The 17,499-nt window shown below is 53.1% G+C and overlaps 2 protein-coding genes and 1 long non-coding RNA gene across 23 annotated transcripts in view; all 3 read right to left on the bottom strand.

Annotated features, from left to right (window-relative positions):
• CAPN15 (calpain 15) overlaps nt 1–12,519 on the bottom strand; it is a 40,082-nt gene extending 27,563 nt beyond the window's left edge. For 3 of the 20 annotated variants that reach the window (XM_085514841.1, XM_085514826.1, XM_015877334.3), the window contains exons 1-6: nt 12,278–12,475; nt 8,421–8,782; nt 8,152–8,334; nt 5,675–5,727; nt 4,517–4,662; nt 1,730–1,786 (exon numbers count right to left, since the gene is read on the bottom strand). The gene's annotated coding sequence lies outside the window, so the exon portion shown is untranslated. Of the gene's footprint in view, nt 1–716; nt 1,249–1,729; nt 1,787–4,516; nt 4,663–5,674; nt 5,728–6,270; nt 6,312–8,151; nt 8,335–8,420; nt 8,783–12,277 lie in introns of those variants that run through there. The other 17 variants (XM_085514833.1, XM_085514838.1, XM_085514842.1 and 14 more) reach the window with 13 other exon arrangements.
• Nucleotides 12,520–13,577: 1,058 nt separating this feature from the next.
• On the bottom strand, nt 13,578–15,543 carry LOC146758715 (uncharacterized). The gene is made up of 3 exons (XR_014934120.1): nt 14,653–15,543; nt 14,150–14,342; nt 13,578–13,702 (listed from the first exon to the last, which is right to left on the bottom strand). It is a non-coding gene; the product is annotated as an uncharacterized LOC146758715 (long non-coding RNA).
• Nucleotides 15,544–15,695: 152 nt separating this feature from the next.
• NDUFB6 (NADH:ubiquinone oxidoreductase subunit B6) lies at nt 15,696–17,489 on the bottom strand. 2 transcript variants are annotated; one of them, XM_015877346.3, is made up of 4 exons: nt 17,242–17,489; nt 17,066–17,158; nt 16,445–16,489; nt 15,696–15,832 (listed from the first exon to the last, which is right to left on the bottom strand). In XM_015877346.3, the coding sequence occupies exons 1-4, from the start codon at nt 17,419–17,421 to the stop codon at nt 15,764–15,766; spliced, it is 387 nt and encodes a 128-aa protein (XP_015732832.1). In that variant the 5' UTR covers nt 17,422–17,489; the 3' UTR covers nt 15,696–15,763. The 2 variants fall into 2 exon arrangements, with proteins under 2 accessions (XP_015732832.1, XP_015732833.1); XM_015877347.3 differs by lacking the exon at nt 17,066–17,158.
• Between the last annotated feature and the right edge of the window lie 10 nt (nt 17,490–17,499).

The following is a 17,499-nucleotide window of genomic DNA, read 5'->3' as shown; positions in this document are numbered from 1 at the left end:
TGGGGAGCACAGGGCTGCAGCAGAGGATCTCCCCAGGGAAGCACCAGGAGTTTCCAGGCTCAGGTTTGCCTGCAGGGAGGATGTATGCATGTGAAACTAAACATCCCCCTTCTCCTGCTTCCCACTAACACTGCAGGTTCCTTCTTTTCACCCCCTCTCTTTCACGCTTCTTAGAATCTCACAGTTAAACCCCTACAACGTTTCTTGTCCTCTGACATTCAAAGATGTTTAAACATATATGGCTCCTTAAAGGAGAGACGCATGGCAACCTGGATGTGTGTCAGAAGGAACGGATCAAGGCAACGTTTAACAGAGAGAAAAGAAGAAACAAGGGGGAAGAAAAAATTAGCACAGCTGAGCTTATTCAATTACCCACCAGGATTTACAGAGATGAATGAACCGCAGAAAGACCTTTGCGAAGAATCTACTTTGCACAGCAAAAAGGCTGAAACAAAGATTCCTAAAATACAGCTTTTCAATCCCAGAATTGTTCTAAGGGACCAAGAAAGGCCTTGATAGATAACAGCCTCTCAAACGCAGCAGCTCAAGGAGCAGGTGCAGGTTTGCTACAAGCGTAATACTGAAACGTGCCTGCATAAGGCCATTAACTGAAGAACATTAGCTACTTTGTCATGGGGCCTTTTCTGTAACCTGCAAAGGAAACAGAACTGGTAAAAATAAAAGCTCAAGAACACAATTTTCCCTACCTCGATTACCTGGCTGTAATTGCTCTGCCTAATTGCTGTGCGTCAGGCAGACTGAAGACAACACATCTCAACGCTGAGCTCCCTGCACAGCAGCAGGACTTTGATTTCTTGCAGGTCCAACCAACGTGGATCCCTGGCACTTCCCCTCTCATTTCCTCCAACTCAGGCAATTAGTTCACAATAAATCTGATTTCCTGGCTAACTGAAAGCAGTGATGTGAGGGGAAGCATCTCCCAGTGTCATCAGCTCAAGTCTGACTGAGTCAGCCCGGTTTCACACCCTGCTAAGAGAACAAGCTGCCTCACCTTAAGAGTTGTGTTTTCCCACAAGAAAAAACACAAAGTAAAAGCAAGTTGGGCAGAAACACAGCCCTGCAGAGCTCACTCCAGGCAGTGCTAAGCAGAAGGTGGGATGCTCAGTTTGTTAATAGCCTTCTCCCCTGCGCAGAGCCAAACTGCCTAACAAAGCCATTCCACAGACTGGATCGAGATCGCTTCCTCCTTTGAGTGCTGAGCTGCAGAAGCAGAGCCCTTTGCTTCTCCCTCCTACGTGCAGAAGTGGCAGTTTTAGCTCACCACAACAGGCACAAGATGTGCCTGCTGCCGGCATCGCTGCTGGCTCCCAACGCGTCGCTCACGTCTCAGCCCTTCGCCCTCCTCAGGTCTGCACCAGGGACCAGAGTGTGCTGCAGGAAGGAGAGAGGCTGGGAATCCTGCTTTAAAACCCTGCGGTAAAACCCCACGGTGGGTGGAGCTGGGCAGGGACCTATAAATAGGTGCAGGATAACCCTGCTAAGTCCTGGTGATCTCCAAGACTGTCTGGTCTAAGTGGGCTGCTTGGCTGCGAGCGCTGCGTGAAATCGGATTTCTCTGGGCAAAGCAGTAAATCCTGCTCTCCAGGGTTAGTTACCCTTCGCACCAGGTGAGAGCAGCCAGCAAACAGTGCTCAGAGGGGAGCACTGAATGGAGTCCGTTTGTAAACAGGAGGAGAGGCATCGCTGCAGCTCAATGCAAAGCACGTACCTGCTTGCCACGCTGAGCCAGAAAACGCCTTCGGCCAACAATAAGCAAAGGAAGAGTCTGCAAGATGGAGAGATGAGAATGCAAACTACAGCCTAGCAAGAGAAGGGGTCAATTAAAAGAGGTTACAAAGAGGAAAGCCTCACTCAAAGCACTGAGCTTTATATTTAGGGGCTTCTCCCACTGGGCAGGGAGACACCCCAGGAGATGCCCCATGCAGGTACACAGCCTGTACTGAGCAGGGCAGACCTCAGCCCCAGGAGGGGAGCAAACTGCCAACAGCTCCTCTGCCTTGGCACGAAGGAACAGGATTTTCCTAATAAATAAAGCACTGCTTCCACCTACCTCATCAGGACAGGAAGCAACAAAGCGAATAGATTGAAGTGTCTTGGGAAGGGTGGAACTCATTCATGGAAATGAGCAGTTAAGCACCTTAGTAAGATGCTGAGTCGGGATTTCGGGTTTTTTTACCCCTTGCAGCTGCAATAATTATCAGGTTTCAACTGACACTGCTTAACTGCTCCCAAAATACCGTGTCCAAAACTAAAATAGATTTCATCTTTCCGCTTCCAAGTCACTTGCATGCATTCATGCTGGTTTGCGAGGCAGACCCTTCCCCAAATTGCCACCGATACCAGGAGCAGCAGGAACCGGCAGCAAGTTCAGCACAGCAGAGCTGCCCTGCAGAGGTTGCTCCTGCTGCTGGGGGAGCAAAGCAGCTGCCTGGGTGCAGGATGAGCTCTATGTCCCAACACCAGCCAGCAGGTTGGGTCCACAGCACGCAAAGCCAAGCACAGGTGCCCTCGGTCACCGTGCCTTCCAAAGTAGACTTCCAATTTGAAGAGAAAAAAAACCAACAAAAAACAAACCACCAAAAGCCAAGACCCAGTTCAGATGTTCCAAAGCATCCAGGAAACTGCAGGATCAGCTTGTCCCAAGATCTTCCTAGGATGGAGCCCAAGCTCTTCCCTCCAGCACACAGCAGGAAGAGAGAGATTTCTGGAGCTGCTCCAGCCCCTGAGAATGCCAAGGGCAGATTCAGCTCACTTGGTCCTGTGTGCAGAAGCCCCCTGGTATGTGATAGATGCTCCCCACACTCCTTTTGTTAGCGATGTATTTGTTCACATAGCACAGCTCAGCTCCTGTCTGAGTCTTCCATCATCTCGCTGCTCTCAGCCTCCCACACCTAAAGCCAAGACTTTGTCACCTCATTAGTTTCTTCACCCCGTGAAGTCACCTCTGAGCTCCTGCCTTCTCTGCTAGGACCCAGCAATGAAAACAGCCACCCTGCACAGCAGACAGCTCTGTTCACAGCACCCCCCAACGTTCCTGGGGGAAAAGCATCCTCAGAGCTTTGCTAAAGGAACAGGAGCCTCCTGCTACAACACAATGGCTGCCACTACCAGCCCTTCTCTTCAGTCAGCTGTGTGCATGTCCCTGCCTTGGGCATCAGAAAGGCTGGACCTGCTATCATCCTCAGGAGCAAAGCTCTCTGCTCTCACTCAATGCAGTCATGCAACCTGCTCCTTGCAAGCAGAAATCATTCCTGAGATATCCCCACCTAAATAGGCAGAGGTCAAGCATAGGTAACTAAGGATAGACGTAGTATAGAGACCTGATGGTGTCATACCAATCAAGCAAGTAAAAGCAGCTCAAGCATTTGTGTACAGAGCAAGTGACAAGCAGCCAAGCTCATTGCTGCTCAGAACAAGGTGGCAAAACCTGTGTGGGTGCAAAGCCAAGCACGGGCACCAAGCTGAGCATCATCTGCATTCACTGTGCTGAAAGGACCTCGATAAAAGAAGAGACAGCAGGGAAGGATGGGAGAACAAGCTCTTTTTCCCCACAAGGCAGGAAAAGAGCAGACAGGCAGTAAGACATCCCTGTGAGATAGAAGCAGGCCAGACTGATATCCAAGATGCTAAACAGCTCAAGGAGAGCTGAATGGCTCAAGCACAACAAAAGCTCCCACAGCTGCCAGCGAGACCCATGCTGCAAAACAGCCAAGCAAACCAAATGCCCCATGCTGATCAGGTAAGTGTCTTGCACAAAGCTGGAGTCTTGGTGACAAGAAATGGAGTTTTGCTGCTCTTTCTTCCTGCCCTCATTTCCTGAGCCAGCACTATAAGGCAGCCCAAGTGCTGCAGCCTTGGCAGGAAATTAAGCTGTCAGAAAGTTCCAGTTCCTCGCGAAGTTGCTGGAAGGGAAAGGTGGGAAAGTCCCTCCAAGAACAGACTGAGGCATAGGTCTAACAGGAAGGACAGCCCAGTGCGAAGCTGTTTCAGCCTTTAGGCTCCAGCTCAGAGCTTCCTGCATGACTTGGGGCACAGTCCTGTGATTCAAGGCACTGCTCCACCTGCCAGGGCCAAGGAGCACTCAGGGATAGCAGGCGTTACACTGCACCACAAGTGGGAGGGCAGGGAGATGGAGAAAAGGGAAAAGCCTACCCACCCATATGTTCATTATGGAGCAGTAGGGCTGGGAAGAGAAAGGCCAGTGAGGATTCCTGGCCCAAGATGAAAATCTAGGGGACTGGAAGCTGCGAATAAGCTGTTTTCCTAATCACAGCAAGAAACAAATTGGTGATCCACTTGTGGAGATCTAATTAAATGAAATTAGGTGCCTGGACACAGTTTTCTAGATGAGCTATTAACGAGGTAACAAGATAATTTAACCTGGAAACCTGGACCAGCACATAACAGCACCTCATACTACAGCAAAGTCCAGAACAGCAGCACACCTTTCTGGCCACAGACATGAACATGCAAAGGCAAGCCTGAGGATCTTTACCTTCTTTCAGCTGCCTTGAAACAGGTTCTGGCCCAACTTTAACACAGAAGAAACACATACACGTCAGCTGAGTTGGGCTGAGCTGCACTCAATGCCCAGCACTGACTCTTCATAAGTATGCAGGCAGAGGAAGAGGCGTCCAAAGCCTGAAGCAAAAGATTGATAGGAAAAGTAGATTTATTGCAGAGCCAGCTTAGCCACAAAGCAATTAGCGTCAAAGCCTGAAAAGTTTCCTCTTCTCCCTTGCACAGCACACTGTAAACCAGTGATAGATTACCCAGTAAGCTATTGGAAATCTACCACGGTCACTTTGAGGGATGGGATTATACAGATTTGAAAGGGGAAATCAACATCTTAACTACGAGCTATGGTGAAGACAGTAGACAGGAAGGCTTCCTCAAAACAAAGGTTAGCTTCAAACCCACCTCCATCACTAAAGAATGGGAAGGCCCATCCGAATAAGCACGAGAAACAGCAACAAAGGGCCAGCAGAAGCATGGTCTGGATTTGCACAGAATAAAAACAAATTTCTACAGCCGGGTGCTCTATTAAGTCAATTAGCATTACTTCAGTGAAGTGCAACAGGGCAACTTGTATCTTCCACTTTACTGGCCAACTGTGGCAGCCTTTGGAGTGCAGTGTTAACAGCAGCGCGTGTGGGCTGGCAGGGCTCATCTCATTAGCAACATCGCACTAATGCCACAGAGAGACAAGGGGAAGAAACAAAACAAGACAAGCCACAGCATCCAGTGTTGGGAAGCTTTACCAACAGATCCAATTTCCAGACCTTTTTCCTCCGTGCGTTTCTAATCCTGGCAGCAGAGCTCTGTCATCCTCCTCAGCCCACAGACTACCCCAGCTACAAAACATGCCAGGCTGAAAAATCACCCTGACAGACTGCCTGCTGAGACCAGTCGCATCGTGAAAACCGGGAAGCCTTTATTTGCTGCTACTGATGCTACGGCTTTAACAGGAAGCAGCATAAGCAGGGATGCTTTGCAGGAAAAACACACACATGGGCCCCCTGCCAGGAAAATGCATCTTGAGTAACACGTGCGCTCTTAGTTTCCTTTTCTTTCTTCTTCCCCCCCAGATAGGTTTAACTAGACACTGGGTTACCCAGCAGCAATAAAACGTTTTCTTCCCCTTCTCACTTACAGCAGAGTGTTGATTGGTAAACAGCAGATCTTCCAGTCTGAGGCTGTGCCAGCCTGTGCAGAACAGAACTGTTGTTATTGCACATTCACAGCTAGAGATAAACACGAGTAAGAGCCAGGCACTGGCTCTCCACTACATTTGCTTTATCAAGTACACCTTGATTCAACCATTTCTGACAACATCTCTCCCTCCTGAAGGGGCAAGATTGCAAAAGTAGTGAGGACAAACATTAAAAGAAGACAGAAGCGACAGTAATGCAAGAAGTGCCCCCCTGTACGCACTGACACCCCAACCGTGCAGCTCAGAGCTCCAGCTGCACTTACAACAGTCAAAAGCACAACGTGGAAATAAACAGGCCCAACAAAGCCAATCTCTCAGAAAGAAACAACAGAAAAACAAACCAGCTTTCACATATCTCAGGATAAATCTACACCGTGAGCCACGGCTGTTGCAGGACGTAAAGGTTACAACGAACCAGGGAAGGAAAACAAAATTTGCAAGTCATCTCTCATCTGCAAGACGACACTGCTGTGGCACAAGAACAAGAAACCAGCCCAGGAGAACAGGATGCTGGAAGTCAGAGGAGAGTTTCTAACCTTTCAAAGTGGAGATCTCTGCACCAACTGCTGCAGAAGTGCTGGGGAAAAAGCACGCAGTTAGTTCCAACTATTAGTTCCTGGTACAGTTCATGACCTGCACAGGATGACCGCCTTCAACGGTGTTGAACTGGATTTGACCCAGGAGCTCCCTCCTGGTGTCTGAGAAAGGCAGGTCTCAGCTGCATGTCATCAGCCACTTGAGTTCATAGAGAGTCACAGATGCCCAAGCGTAGCACAAACACAAGGTCATACCCAAAAGGACATCAGGGATTGTATCTTCCCATCATGCTAAGCCGACAGATAAGCAGATGAAGAGCCGGCCACCAAAGAAGGGAGGGGAAGAGAGTTGCAGCAAGAAGTGCGGTCTCAGAGCCAGTGAAAGCCCAGGGCACAGACATGAGAAGCAAACTCAGAGGAAGAGGGAGGAGGAGATGTCCCCTGAGCACACTGTCCCCAGACACAGCTTTAATTCAACAGAGATTAGGCAGACAGTAAATATGTAATTCACCCAAACCACGTCCAGTTGCATTCCTTTACTAGAGACAAATCCCAGTCTTCAGTGCACTGCCACGTCCAAGCCAAAAAAAGCCTCCTTTCACAAGGGCAGCAGAACCACGTGCCTCCTTCTGCCACTTTAACACAGTTTAGACTTTCCTTGCTTTAATCAAACATCATGTCCCAATTTCCAATCAACCAACCTCAATTTAAGCCACCACATTTCCAGCTGTGCCTCAAGCAAGCACAGAGGTGGGATGAGCCTGACAGACAACAGTGGCATTTGGCATTTCCATCACAACCAACCAGGAGATAAAAGTGTAAGAACCACTGAGAACTTCACCAGGAACACAGGGAACTGGGAAGGGACAGGGAGAATGAACCCTGCAGGTATGGCTCAGTGCTGTTACCTTATGGAAAAAGCACCAAATTCCTGCTCACTCCTCTTTTCCACCTCTAGATCTGGTAGCAATAACATCCAGTATAACTGAGGTGATATAGATACAATGGTGCCTGACACCACTATGACATTCCCCTTTCCTCCCTGGAATAATCATACTGGTTTGTTGTCTGCTTCACCATACAGCTACACCAATAGAGCTGAAGCCATAGGATGCGTTCAATTACACAGGGCCTTAAGCAGCACTCGCCCATGAGAGCAATTATTTGAACAAATATAACCATCACATGAGGAAAATGTTAAGCTCCAGATGAGGGGGCTGAAAACTAACGCAGATGCTTTCAGGAAGCTGTAGCACAGCAGAACCAGCCCCAAAAGGCCAACCCACGTACCTCCAGCACAGCCACATCAGCTTAACTCAGCTGAATGCAGGGTCTACACCACCAGAACAGCATCCCCCTGCATGGGATGCCCCAGGCACATCCTGAGCACAAGCTCAGCCCGCTGCCCACCACCTCTGAACCACCAAACTGAAAGCAGCCAAGCTTTCAAACAAAGCACCTTGCTGTGCTCATGCTGGGAACTGCCACGGCACTGCAGTCATCACAGGAAATGCAATGCAGAATTTCTTCCATTAGTTCTCCCACCCATGCATTGCCTCAAACACATCCTCAGTCAGGCACACAGATTCCACTGCTTAAGGCTGCAATGACCACACGCTTTCTCTTCTACTCTCAGTTTCCTCTTCGCTGCAAGAAAACCAGGGTGGGCCAGCACCCCTGCCCAGAAGACTGCATGGCCCTCACATAGACAGAGAGAGAACACTCAGAGAAGGAATTAAAACAACACAGAAAGACAAGAGGCACAGGAAAGAAGCAGCAGGGGTAACAACATTCACAAAACAGAGGAGAAAAGGCCTTTTTTTCCCTCCCAGTCCCTCCCAGCCCAGCACAGAGCCAGCTGCAGCCAGAAAAGCCTCTCACCCAAAGCAGTTCAGCTCTGTGTGTGCGATGCCCAGTTGGTGTGAGCTCAGCCCGGTGTCCCCGGAATGGAACGGCTGCTGCAGGCGCCAGCTGCACGGCCCGCTTGGAGGAGCATGCTAGATGGTCTGCACTGAGCCCTGGCAACGTGCTGCGCCTGCCAGGAGGAGCGGCAGCTGCACCAAGCTGGGGAACAGAGAGGAGAAACACATCAGAATAAAGGCTGCTGAGCCTGCGGGCTGACCAGCATCGCACCAGCCCACGCCACCAACCTCTCACATTTTGGGTCACTCAATTGGCGTCCGCTTGAACTACAGCTCCCAGAAGGCTCCGTGCTTCCTGCAGCATCAGGCTGGCGATGGGTCGGTGCTCGGTCCTGCCCGCAGACAGAGCTCGTTCTGCTTCTGAGTCGACTCGCACTCTCCACTCGCGTTTTCAGCCCCTTTGGCTGTGATTTATCACCCTGTTCCCCTGCAAACAAGGCGGCTGCTCAGCGCTGCGCTGCCGGCCCTCGCTGTGCTGGATAACAGCGCCTCAGCAGCACAGCAGGATCCCAGCGATAAGGGCTCCGGGCAGCTGTCCACAACCAGCAGCAGGGCAGGATTCCTGTGCAGGGGCTGGAGGGGCACGCTGCCTGCATGATCAAACACAAAGAGACACATTATCTACCATGCATGGCCACAGCATCACTAGCACTTACAGACACTGCAAATTGCCAAGTACAAATGTGATTGTGTCCAATGTGATTGTGTCCAATGTGACTGTGTAAACCTGCCCACCCCATCCCCAAGAGGGATGGTGTCTGACCACCAGCCCCAGCAAACCCATAGGGACCTGCATAGGGACCAGCAGAAGGTAGTAATGTGTTGATTAAGGTTTGAAGGGACCACCCAGAGCCTTTAGGCCCAAAGCTCTGCACAGCACAGGGAATGCCTGGCCCTCAGTGCTGCGGAGGCACTGACAGCAAAGCCATGGGTCTTTCTCAGGGCTGATGAGCCAGTGAGATAAGCACGGGAGGACAGAGCAGCCCATTGCTGCCCACATCAGCTGAGGGCACAGCACGTCACTTTCCTTGCAGATGTGTCCACATACGCATTGTCTAGGAAGAGAAACCGCTTAGTGCCCAGCAGCTTAAAGTAAAGACCTTCTGGCTGTGCTGAGAGCACGAGCGGTGCTGGCTCAGCTGCAGGCACAGAGCTCCATCAGCCCCTAACGCCAGCACCAGGCAGGATCCCAGCACTGGGCAGCCACCCTGGGTTCTACAAAGGGGCTGCACTGCAGGAACAGAAGAGCTGTTTCTCTTTTATAAATGCATTTTAGAGTTCGCACCATCGGCAAAGCGCGCCTGAACAGAGCTATGGCTCCTTCCAATGCTATTCCTAATATACGAGCCCAAAGACCCGGGTTTTTAGAAATCAAACTTGATCATCTCAAGCTGGCAAAAATAACCCCACGTTCCCTCAAGTTATTTTCTTTTCAGCGAGGCAGGGTACAGCACAATAGGAAACAGCAGCAGTTATGTACTCAACCTCCAGAAACCCAAAGGGCCAATTGCAGCAACCCACGGCAGCTTTCCAGCCCTCCCCAGTCTATTTGCTGGAGTCAGACTGAAAAGCTCGCTGCCCCCAAGCCATCCAGCAAGATCCCCGTCCTGCTAATTGCATCAATATAAATGTATTATCTTGGCTGTCAAACAGCAGCTGGACGAGCGGGGCTACGCTCTGCCACGTAAATGCAGAACAACAATTGTGCTTTCTGCTGGTGACACATTTCTTCACATCTTATTTCCTTTCCAGGGCTTCCCCTTCTACCCAGGCACTCGGGCAGCAGCGTTTTGTTTTTTCCAGCATGAGAGGAAATGGCAAACAAAACCTCTCCTCGCCTTTAGAACCGAATGTGAGCGAGCTGTGGGAACGACTCCATCATTTCCCACCATCCAAGACAAGAACACGCGGAGAGGGAGCTGTGAAGGCAAGAGTGCAATGCTCCTCAATCCCAGCCAGCAGCCCTACTGCCTTCCTCGGCTGCCCCAGGTGAGCACAAGGAGAGCAGCGCCCCTTGAAACACCAAGTGCAGGCAGATCCGAGAGAGCGGGCAGACAGCACAGCTCCCCGAGGCACAAAAAGGAGGAGGAAGCCCCCAACTCCCACTTCCAACCTTCATAAGCAGCTTTCTCAAGGCTGCACTACCTGTGACCTTCCTCACAGCCCCATGTTCCAGCATGCGATGCTGCTCGCTAGGAGTGCTGCCCCAGCACAGAACCAGGGCATGGTTGGGTGGGAAGGGCCCTCACTGCCCCCCAAAACCCACCCCTGCCATGGCCTGGCTGCCCCCATCAGCTCAAGCTGCCCAGAGCCCACCCATGGGGGCACCCCCAGCTCTGGGCAGCAGTGCCAGTGCCTCACCGCCCTCTGAGTGAAGTATTTCCTCACCTATTATCTCCCCTCTTTTTGTTTTAAACCCTCCCAACCTGCCCTGTCACCATCTACCCACAAGAAAAGTCACTCTCCCTCCTGTTTAACAGGTCCCAGTCTGTTACTCAGCCACCTACAGACCTCCGGGTCTCCCAGACAAAGCCCACAACACCTCTAGGACACCCCAAAGCACTGGGTTTCCCCCATGATAAAGCCCCTCACTCACAGCCACAGGCTCTGGGCTGTTCCTTCCAGATACAGCCCTCAGCAGCTCAGCCCCTCCAGGGCCTCACCCCATCCCTCAGCCACTGCCAGCAGCTCCAGGCTGGGCAGCACACCCAAATTTCTCCCCCTGTATTGTGCAATTCAAGCACTGTTTGATTCCAACTCTACAGTCCCTATGCCTGGCGCACGCCTGGGGCTCCAGGATGCTCCAAGTCACCAGACTGAGCCCGCAGCTCTCCTGATCCCTGACCAAGCAATCCGGCCTGACAGGCTCTGAGTCACATGAAACCTCCCCAAAGGGCTCCGCAGCCTCAGGGCCCACCGGGGGAAGGAGCCTCATCAGCCTGGGACACAAACAGCAGCTGATGCAGGTTACAGCAAGCGAACATCCCCAGTTACATGAAACCACAGCACTTGGGATCACGTCTGTGTGACACACGTTAGGGTCACATTCACATCGGAGCCAAAGGACAGCAGCACCAGGTGCTTCACTCACCCCACATGCTCCTGCAGCTCATTACTGACCCAGAGCCCAGTCCTGCTGCACTTCACCACCAGCCACAGACAGCGGGGGGCAGAGGGGAAGATGAGGTTCTACAAGAGCCCCCCAGCAGGGTGAGGAAGGGCTCCATCATAAGCACAGGGGACCATGATCCCACCATGAGATCAACAGGCACCATGCCCAGGTCCTGCTGCCCCCCAGGGCATCAGCTCCATGGCTGTATCTTCTGTCCAACTATGGAGAACCAGCCGTCCACGGCACATTGAGATATCAGCCTGAAGGCAGCGCTCAGAGCAACCAACCCGATATGAGGAGCTCAGCACACACAGCTCCATCACACAGCCATCCCAACCCGATATAGGGAGCACAGCACACACAGCTCCATCACACAGCCATCCCAACCCGATATGGGGAGCTCAGCACACACAGCTCCATCACACAGCTCCATCCCAACCCGATATGGGGAGCTCAGCACACACAGCTCCATCACACAGCTCCATCCCAACCCGATACAGGGAGCTCAGCACACACAGCTCCATCACACAGCTCCACCCCAACCCGATATGGGGAGCTCAGCACACACAGCTCCATCCCAACCCGATATGGGGAGCTCAGCACACACAGCTCCATCCCAACCCGATATAGGGAGCACAGCACACACAGCTCCATCCCAACCCGATATGGGGAGCTCAGCACACACAGCTCCATCACACAGCTCCATCCCAACGCGCTGCTCCTGAAGCCGGTCAGGGCCGGGATGCGCCACGGGCCGCTGATCCGCTCAGAACATGGAGCGGTTCCGGAGATCCCGGAGCCCTTTTCCTCCCCTTTGGAGCAGCCCCAGCCCCTCATTGCGGCCCGGATCCCCGCCGTCCCCGCATCCCCTCCGCTCACCCCGGGTTAAGCCGCAGCCAACAGGTGTTAATGGAGCGGCCCGGTCCCGGCTGTGAGGGACGCGGCGGCTCCGTGCGGCCCCGGCCCCGTTTACCTGATCGGCCGCGCTGCTCCCTCTATGCCCAAGGCCCCGCACTTCCCTCCGGGCTCAGTAACTTCGCCCCCTCCTTCACCTCCTCCTCCTCCTCCGTGTCTCCCCGCCCGCTCTCCGCGGCTCACGGCCGCTCTTCCTCCGCCGCCTTCCTCCCGCTCCTCCGCCGGCCCGGCCTTGCCCCAGAGTCCCCACGCCCGCCCTTACGCCGTCGCCGTGGCGTAGCGCCCCATCCCGCCCTCCGGACGCTACGGTGCGGAAACGGCGCAGAGACCGTCGTGAATAGCGAGGCCGGACTACAAACCCCGAGCGGCGCCGCGCGGAGGCAGCGGAAGGAGGCGGCGGAGCGGGGAGAGACGGGAACCGGGATGAGGGACGGGGGGAGCGGCACAGCGACCGGCTGCGATACGGATCACAACGGGGATGTGGAGGCCGAGGCCTGCGAGCTGCTGGGCCGCAGGAGGCGGGGCTGAGAGTCGGGTGTGCCCGGGGTTAAGATCGGAACCCGGAGGCTCAGTGTTCACATGGCTCCGTATCCACCCTGCCAGGAGCTGCCAAGGCTGCTAATGACACCTAATAACAACTAATGACAATTAATGACAATTAATGACAACTAATGAGCTGGTGGTGCATAAAGAGAACGGGGATGTAGCTCCGGGCTGCCTCAGCCCTCCACACACCGGAGCCCATGTAACCCCGGGACCCCCCCGGCTCCGAATTCAGTGCAATTCAATTCAATGCAGCCCCTTAAAAAGAACCGCAGGATCCCACACACTGGACAGGGGCAGCAGGTGAAAGGGAGGAAGGGCTGTGGTGCTCAATGGGCAGAGCAGCTGCCAGCCCTGGTCTCCCAGAGCAGCAGGCTGTGAGCTGGCATTGCCCTCCTTACACCTCAGCTCCATGCCACTAAGTGGCTCCTGCCTTCAACCACAGCCCTCATTGACAGTGTGAGGAACAAGGAGGCCCTGACTGAGCTCTGAGTGAAAGCCTCGGCCCAGAGCATGTGATCCAGGACCTGTTTGTGAGGGGATCCTCCTCCATGTATCCTTATGCTGTTGTAGCAAAGCTTTGTGCAAAGAATATGTAACTCTTGACCCAGACTCTATTTGTGTGTTATGCAGTAGATGTATCTATGCACGTAGGGTCCTATGTGTAACACAGAACATTGAAGATAACCATCCTGTACAAACCCCAACCAGCTTTGATCCCAACGTCAGGATGATGCATCACCCACAGGAGGTAAAGAAGACTCAGAAGGGTTTTTCAGAGAGGTGTAAAGCCCCAAGTAAAGAATCACACCAGGTTTGTACACAGGAATCTTTGTTGCACAGAAGCAATGTGATGTCCTGCAGTGGGTGGCTGGTCCGGCTCAATGTGCAGCCCATCCTGCCTTCTTCAGTGGCACAGTCGTGGTGAGGATCACTTCTCCTGCAGTAGCAATGAGTTCTGCTGTTAATGTCCCATGACACTCTATCGTGCATTGTCTTTTTTTGCTGGGGTTGTGACAAACCCCTCTCTGTTTTGGAGAGGTATCTGTTCCCTTCACATGGTGACCCCACATACCAGCTCGACATGCACTGGTTGACACAGGACACCAGTCCAAGACGTGGACCTGCTGTGTCCTTGAACAGCCACCAGAGCCCCTCATCCAGGGGATGTGGGTGATTAGAGGGAGGCTGTCAGGTCCCCCAGGGCTCCGTGGAACTCAGGAGGTGCCTTACAGTCTTTTTTCACTGCAGATGGGGAGTGTCAATGTTTCCCTGTGGCTATCAGGCATCCCTAGTGCTATAGGGATGTCCCCAGTGTGTTGATGATCTGTGTGGTGGGGTACCAGGGAGCTCCCAGGGATGTGGGGTATCCCCAGCAGTCACTCACTGTAGAGGTGTTGGGTTTGGATTTCTCCTTGGAGCAAGACATGCGTACGCGGGGGACGAGGGATGCATCGCTGCCCACGGAGCCATCGGGGCTGGCCAGGCTGAGCAGCAGCAGGTTGGTGCAGGCGAAGGATCGCTTCAGGCTGTAGCCGTTTTGGGAAGAGCTGATCCTGGGCATCTCTGTGCTGGGGGAGCTGACCCACCGTGGGTCATGGTCATGGCAAGGAAGCACGGCACCTCACCCACCCACGAGACCCTTCCAACCCCTCCATTAACCCTGCTGGCCCTACCACCACCAATAACCCTCCATCACCCCCATTATCTCCCTAATCCCTGCTTTCCCCTGCCCCCTCCAGCCCTCACATGAACCCTCTAGCTTCCCCAGTGTCCCCTTTCCCAAGAGCCTCCTGATGACCTGCAGGGATCCTGCTGCTCCCTCACGCTCCCCACAACCACCACCCTTCACTCCCCAACTCCCTGTACCCACTCCAAGCTGATATTTACCTAGGGGTAGAGGTGGCTGCATACTTGCTGGGTGTCTGGGTGACCAGCAAAGAATGGGTGGCAGGGGGCTGTGCCTGGCTGCCTGTCAAGGGGTCCATGGCCCTCCTGGATCCCCTTTGACTGCAGGAAAGTTTTCATCCACGTGTTGGCCACAACTCTGCAGGCCTGACGTCACAAATGTCAACAGAGACTGTTGCCATCGCACAGTTCTGTGAGGTCACCATGCTCCCGTCCCAGCCCCTCACATTCCATATCTCCAGGCACACCCGGAATTCCTCTTTTAGTCATTTCTATCACCAAAATAGGCACCAAAATATCTGCGGATTTAGCACTAGATTAAAGGCTGGTACTTCCCAGCAGAAAGTGCTACAGGTACCTGGGAACAGAGAGGGCAGGAGGACTCCAAGTCAGGAAAGGCTGAAGGCAGAATGAAGAGCTAAAGCTGAAGGAATAATGAACTGTGGCTTAGCTCTTCAGAACCTCATCTCCCTCCTCTGCTTCAAACAAACCAACCTCCCTTTTGGGATGACTCAGGAACTTCTGCTCTCCTTCCCAGCTGGATTCTATGTCTAAAACCTCCCCATATCACTGATTATACACTGGGATGGGGAGGTTGGTGGGGCACAATGCAGTGGTGCCATCTCTGCTCCCCTCTGTTGGCTGGGACATGGGATGACACAGGGAGAAGCTTAATTTGCTCTGTAATTACCAGAAGTCAGACAGAAGGGGGCTTGCTGGGCTGTCTGCTAGAGGACAGCTGTTGTGTGCATGTGTGCAGGAGCCTGCCATGACACCCCTCCTATGAGCAGACTAGTGCCCAATTCCCAGCATTCTATACTGCCCCTGCCATTGCTGTAAAGCCCACATTGCTCTACAGTCAGGCCAGATAAAGAGATAGGGGAGAGGAGGGATAAAAAGGAGATAGGGGAGCAATAAATCTCACTGAAAGCAAGGGAAACTCTCACATGAGCACCGAGTGGGAGAGTTTGGACTAAGGAGAAAGCAAAGGACAGAAGAGATGAGGCGATGAGAACAAAGACTCCTTTATGGAGGAGAAAACAGGCGGCTGCAGCTCTCGCCTTTATTAGTGCAGGACGTCGACCTTCTGCTCTCAGTGGTGCCCAGAGGATTCGTCTGCCAGAGGTGGAACAATTTCTCCAGTCTCTAAAATCCTGTCACCCTGATGGGATGAAAGAACATGGTGAGGTTTCCTCCTGCACACAATCCATTCCTTTACAGCTCACTTCTTAAACCAAGCCGTGACCGCCCTGCTTCTAAACAAGAACTATGGACTCAGAAGCGTCATTTCCTCCACATTTCTCAAGATGCTGCCATTGCACCTTAGCTAAATTCTGTGCAATCTGCATTTGCTTCACCCTCCTGATGCCACAGAAAAACAGCATTTAAAGTGATTATTGTTTCAAGAACATACACTAGGTTTGTAGCACTGCATAACCACCTTCACCATAGTATTGCTCATCTCCAGCACAGCCTCTAACCCAACAGCCAGCTGTATATGGAGAGCTGCAGAACCCCGTAGCAAAGCCAACCCAATGCCTGACCTCTGCTTGTTCAAGCTGCAGGCATTGCCTTGGCCTGCTGAGCTGACGTAGCTCAAGCAATCAGGCTGAATTCAGCAGCTCACAGCTCGGCCTTCAGTCTGTTGCTATGTACTTGTTAGGGGTGAAATCCTCCCTGCACAGCTGCTGCATCAACCCCTATTTCTGGAGCCATCCTTTCTCTGCTGCTGTTTAACAAAGGTAGAAGATGACACGAGTATGAATGGACTTACCGGGAATATGGGTGGGTTTGACATAACGATACCATACGGCTTTTTCTGAAAGCACAGAGGGGGAGAAAAAAATAAGAACATCACACAGGTGAAGCATAAAGAATTTCCAACACAGTGAGTATAATTGTTCTTCATAACCCCTCTCAAACATGTACTGTTACGTGTAGAGCTCACTAGGCTGGTTTCCTCCCACTAGTTAAAAAGATACCAGCCAGAAAAGACATAGAACTGGGAGCTCTATCCCAGCATTTGGTTTCCCTCCCACACCAATGATTGCAGCCCAGCTGTCCCAACACCTCCCATGATCAGTGACTGTAACAGAACTATATCATAGTTGGGTTGGAAGCCCACCCGGTTCCATGCTGTGGTCGGGCTGCCCTCCCCCCAGCTCAGCTGCCCAGGGCCCATCTGTGGCCATTGGCACCTGCAGGGATGGGGCACCCACAGCTCCGGGCAGCAGCAGCAGCACCTCACTGCCCTCTGGGTAAACTATTTCCCCCTGAAATATGAATATATGGCTTCAATGTGAAGCCGTTCCTTCATTATCTGACCGGTTCACAACCCCTTCCCTCTCCTGCTTCAGACACCGCCGAGTTCTCCCCATCCCCTCGATCCACGCACCGCGACGTGGTACTTCATGTAGTAGTGGAGCAGCCAGGCGGGGATCAGCACCCGGCCCACGAAGAAGCAGCCGGTCTGGTACGCGCTGAACACCTGCGGGACAACGGGACAGCGGGGCTCAGGGCCGGGACTCAGACCAGGCCTTAGGCCGGGGCTCAGGCCGGACCCAGGCTCACCTTCATCCTCCATAGGCCGCCTGGCTGCAGGAATCGCTCCCAGAAGGCGGCGATGGGCCCCGGTCGCCGCTCAGGCAGCACGGGCTCCCTGTCGCTCAGCTCCTGGTCCCGCAGCCAGCGGCGCCGTAGCGCTCGGAGCTGCTGCAGCCGCAGCTTCTCGTCCGCCGTGTACCCGCCCATGGCGCCGCCGCTTCGGGCCCAGCTCAGCCCCGGGCACCGTGTCCTTAGCGACGGTGCGGGATACTGACGTCATCACAT

The sequence above is a fragment of the Coturnix japonica genome, chromosome 13, assembly GCF_054131305.1.
Source record: "Coturnix japonica strain WE chromosome 13, WE-NBRP24, whole genome shotgun sequence".
Lineage (NCBI taxonomy): Eukaryota > Metazoa > Chordata > Aves > Galliformes > Phasianidae > Coturnix > Coturnix japonica.
The sequence above is the reverse complement of the archived record's forward strand: the minus strand, read 5'-3'. Positions and strand labels throughout refer to the sequence as shown.

Coding starts and splice junctions, on each gene's coding strand:
- NDUFB6 (XM_015877346.3), bottom strand. CDS start 17,421: ATGGGCGGGTACACGGCGGACGAGAAGCTGCGGCTGCAGCAGCTCCGA. Junction 16,490..17,065: donor ACATGAAGTACCACGTCGCG/GTGCGTGGATCG, acceptor CTGTGCTTTCAG/AAAAAGCCGTATGGTATCGT. Junction 15,833..16,444: donor CAAACCCACCCATATTCCCG/GTAAGTCCATTC, acceptor TCATCCCATCAG/GGTGACAGGATTTTAGAGAC.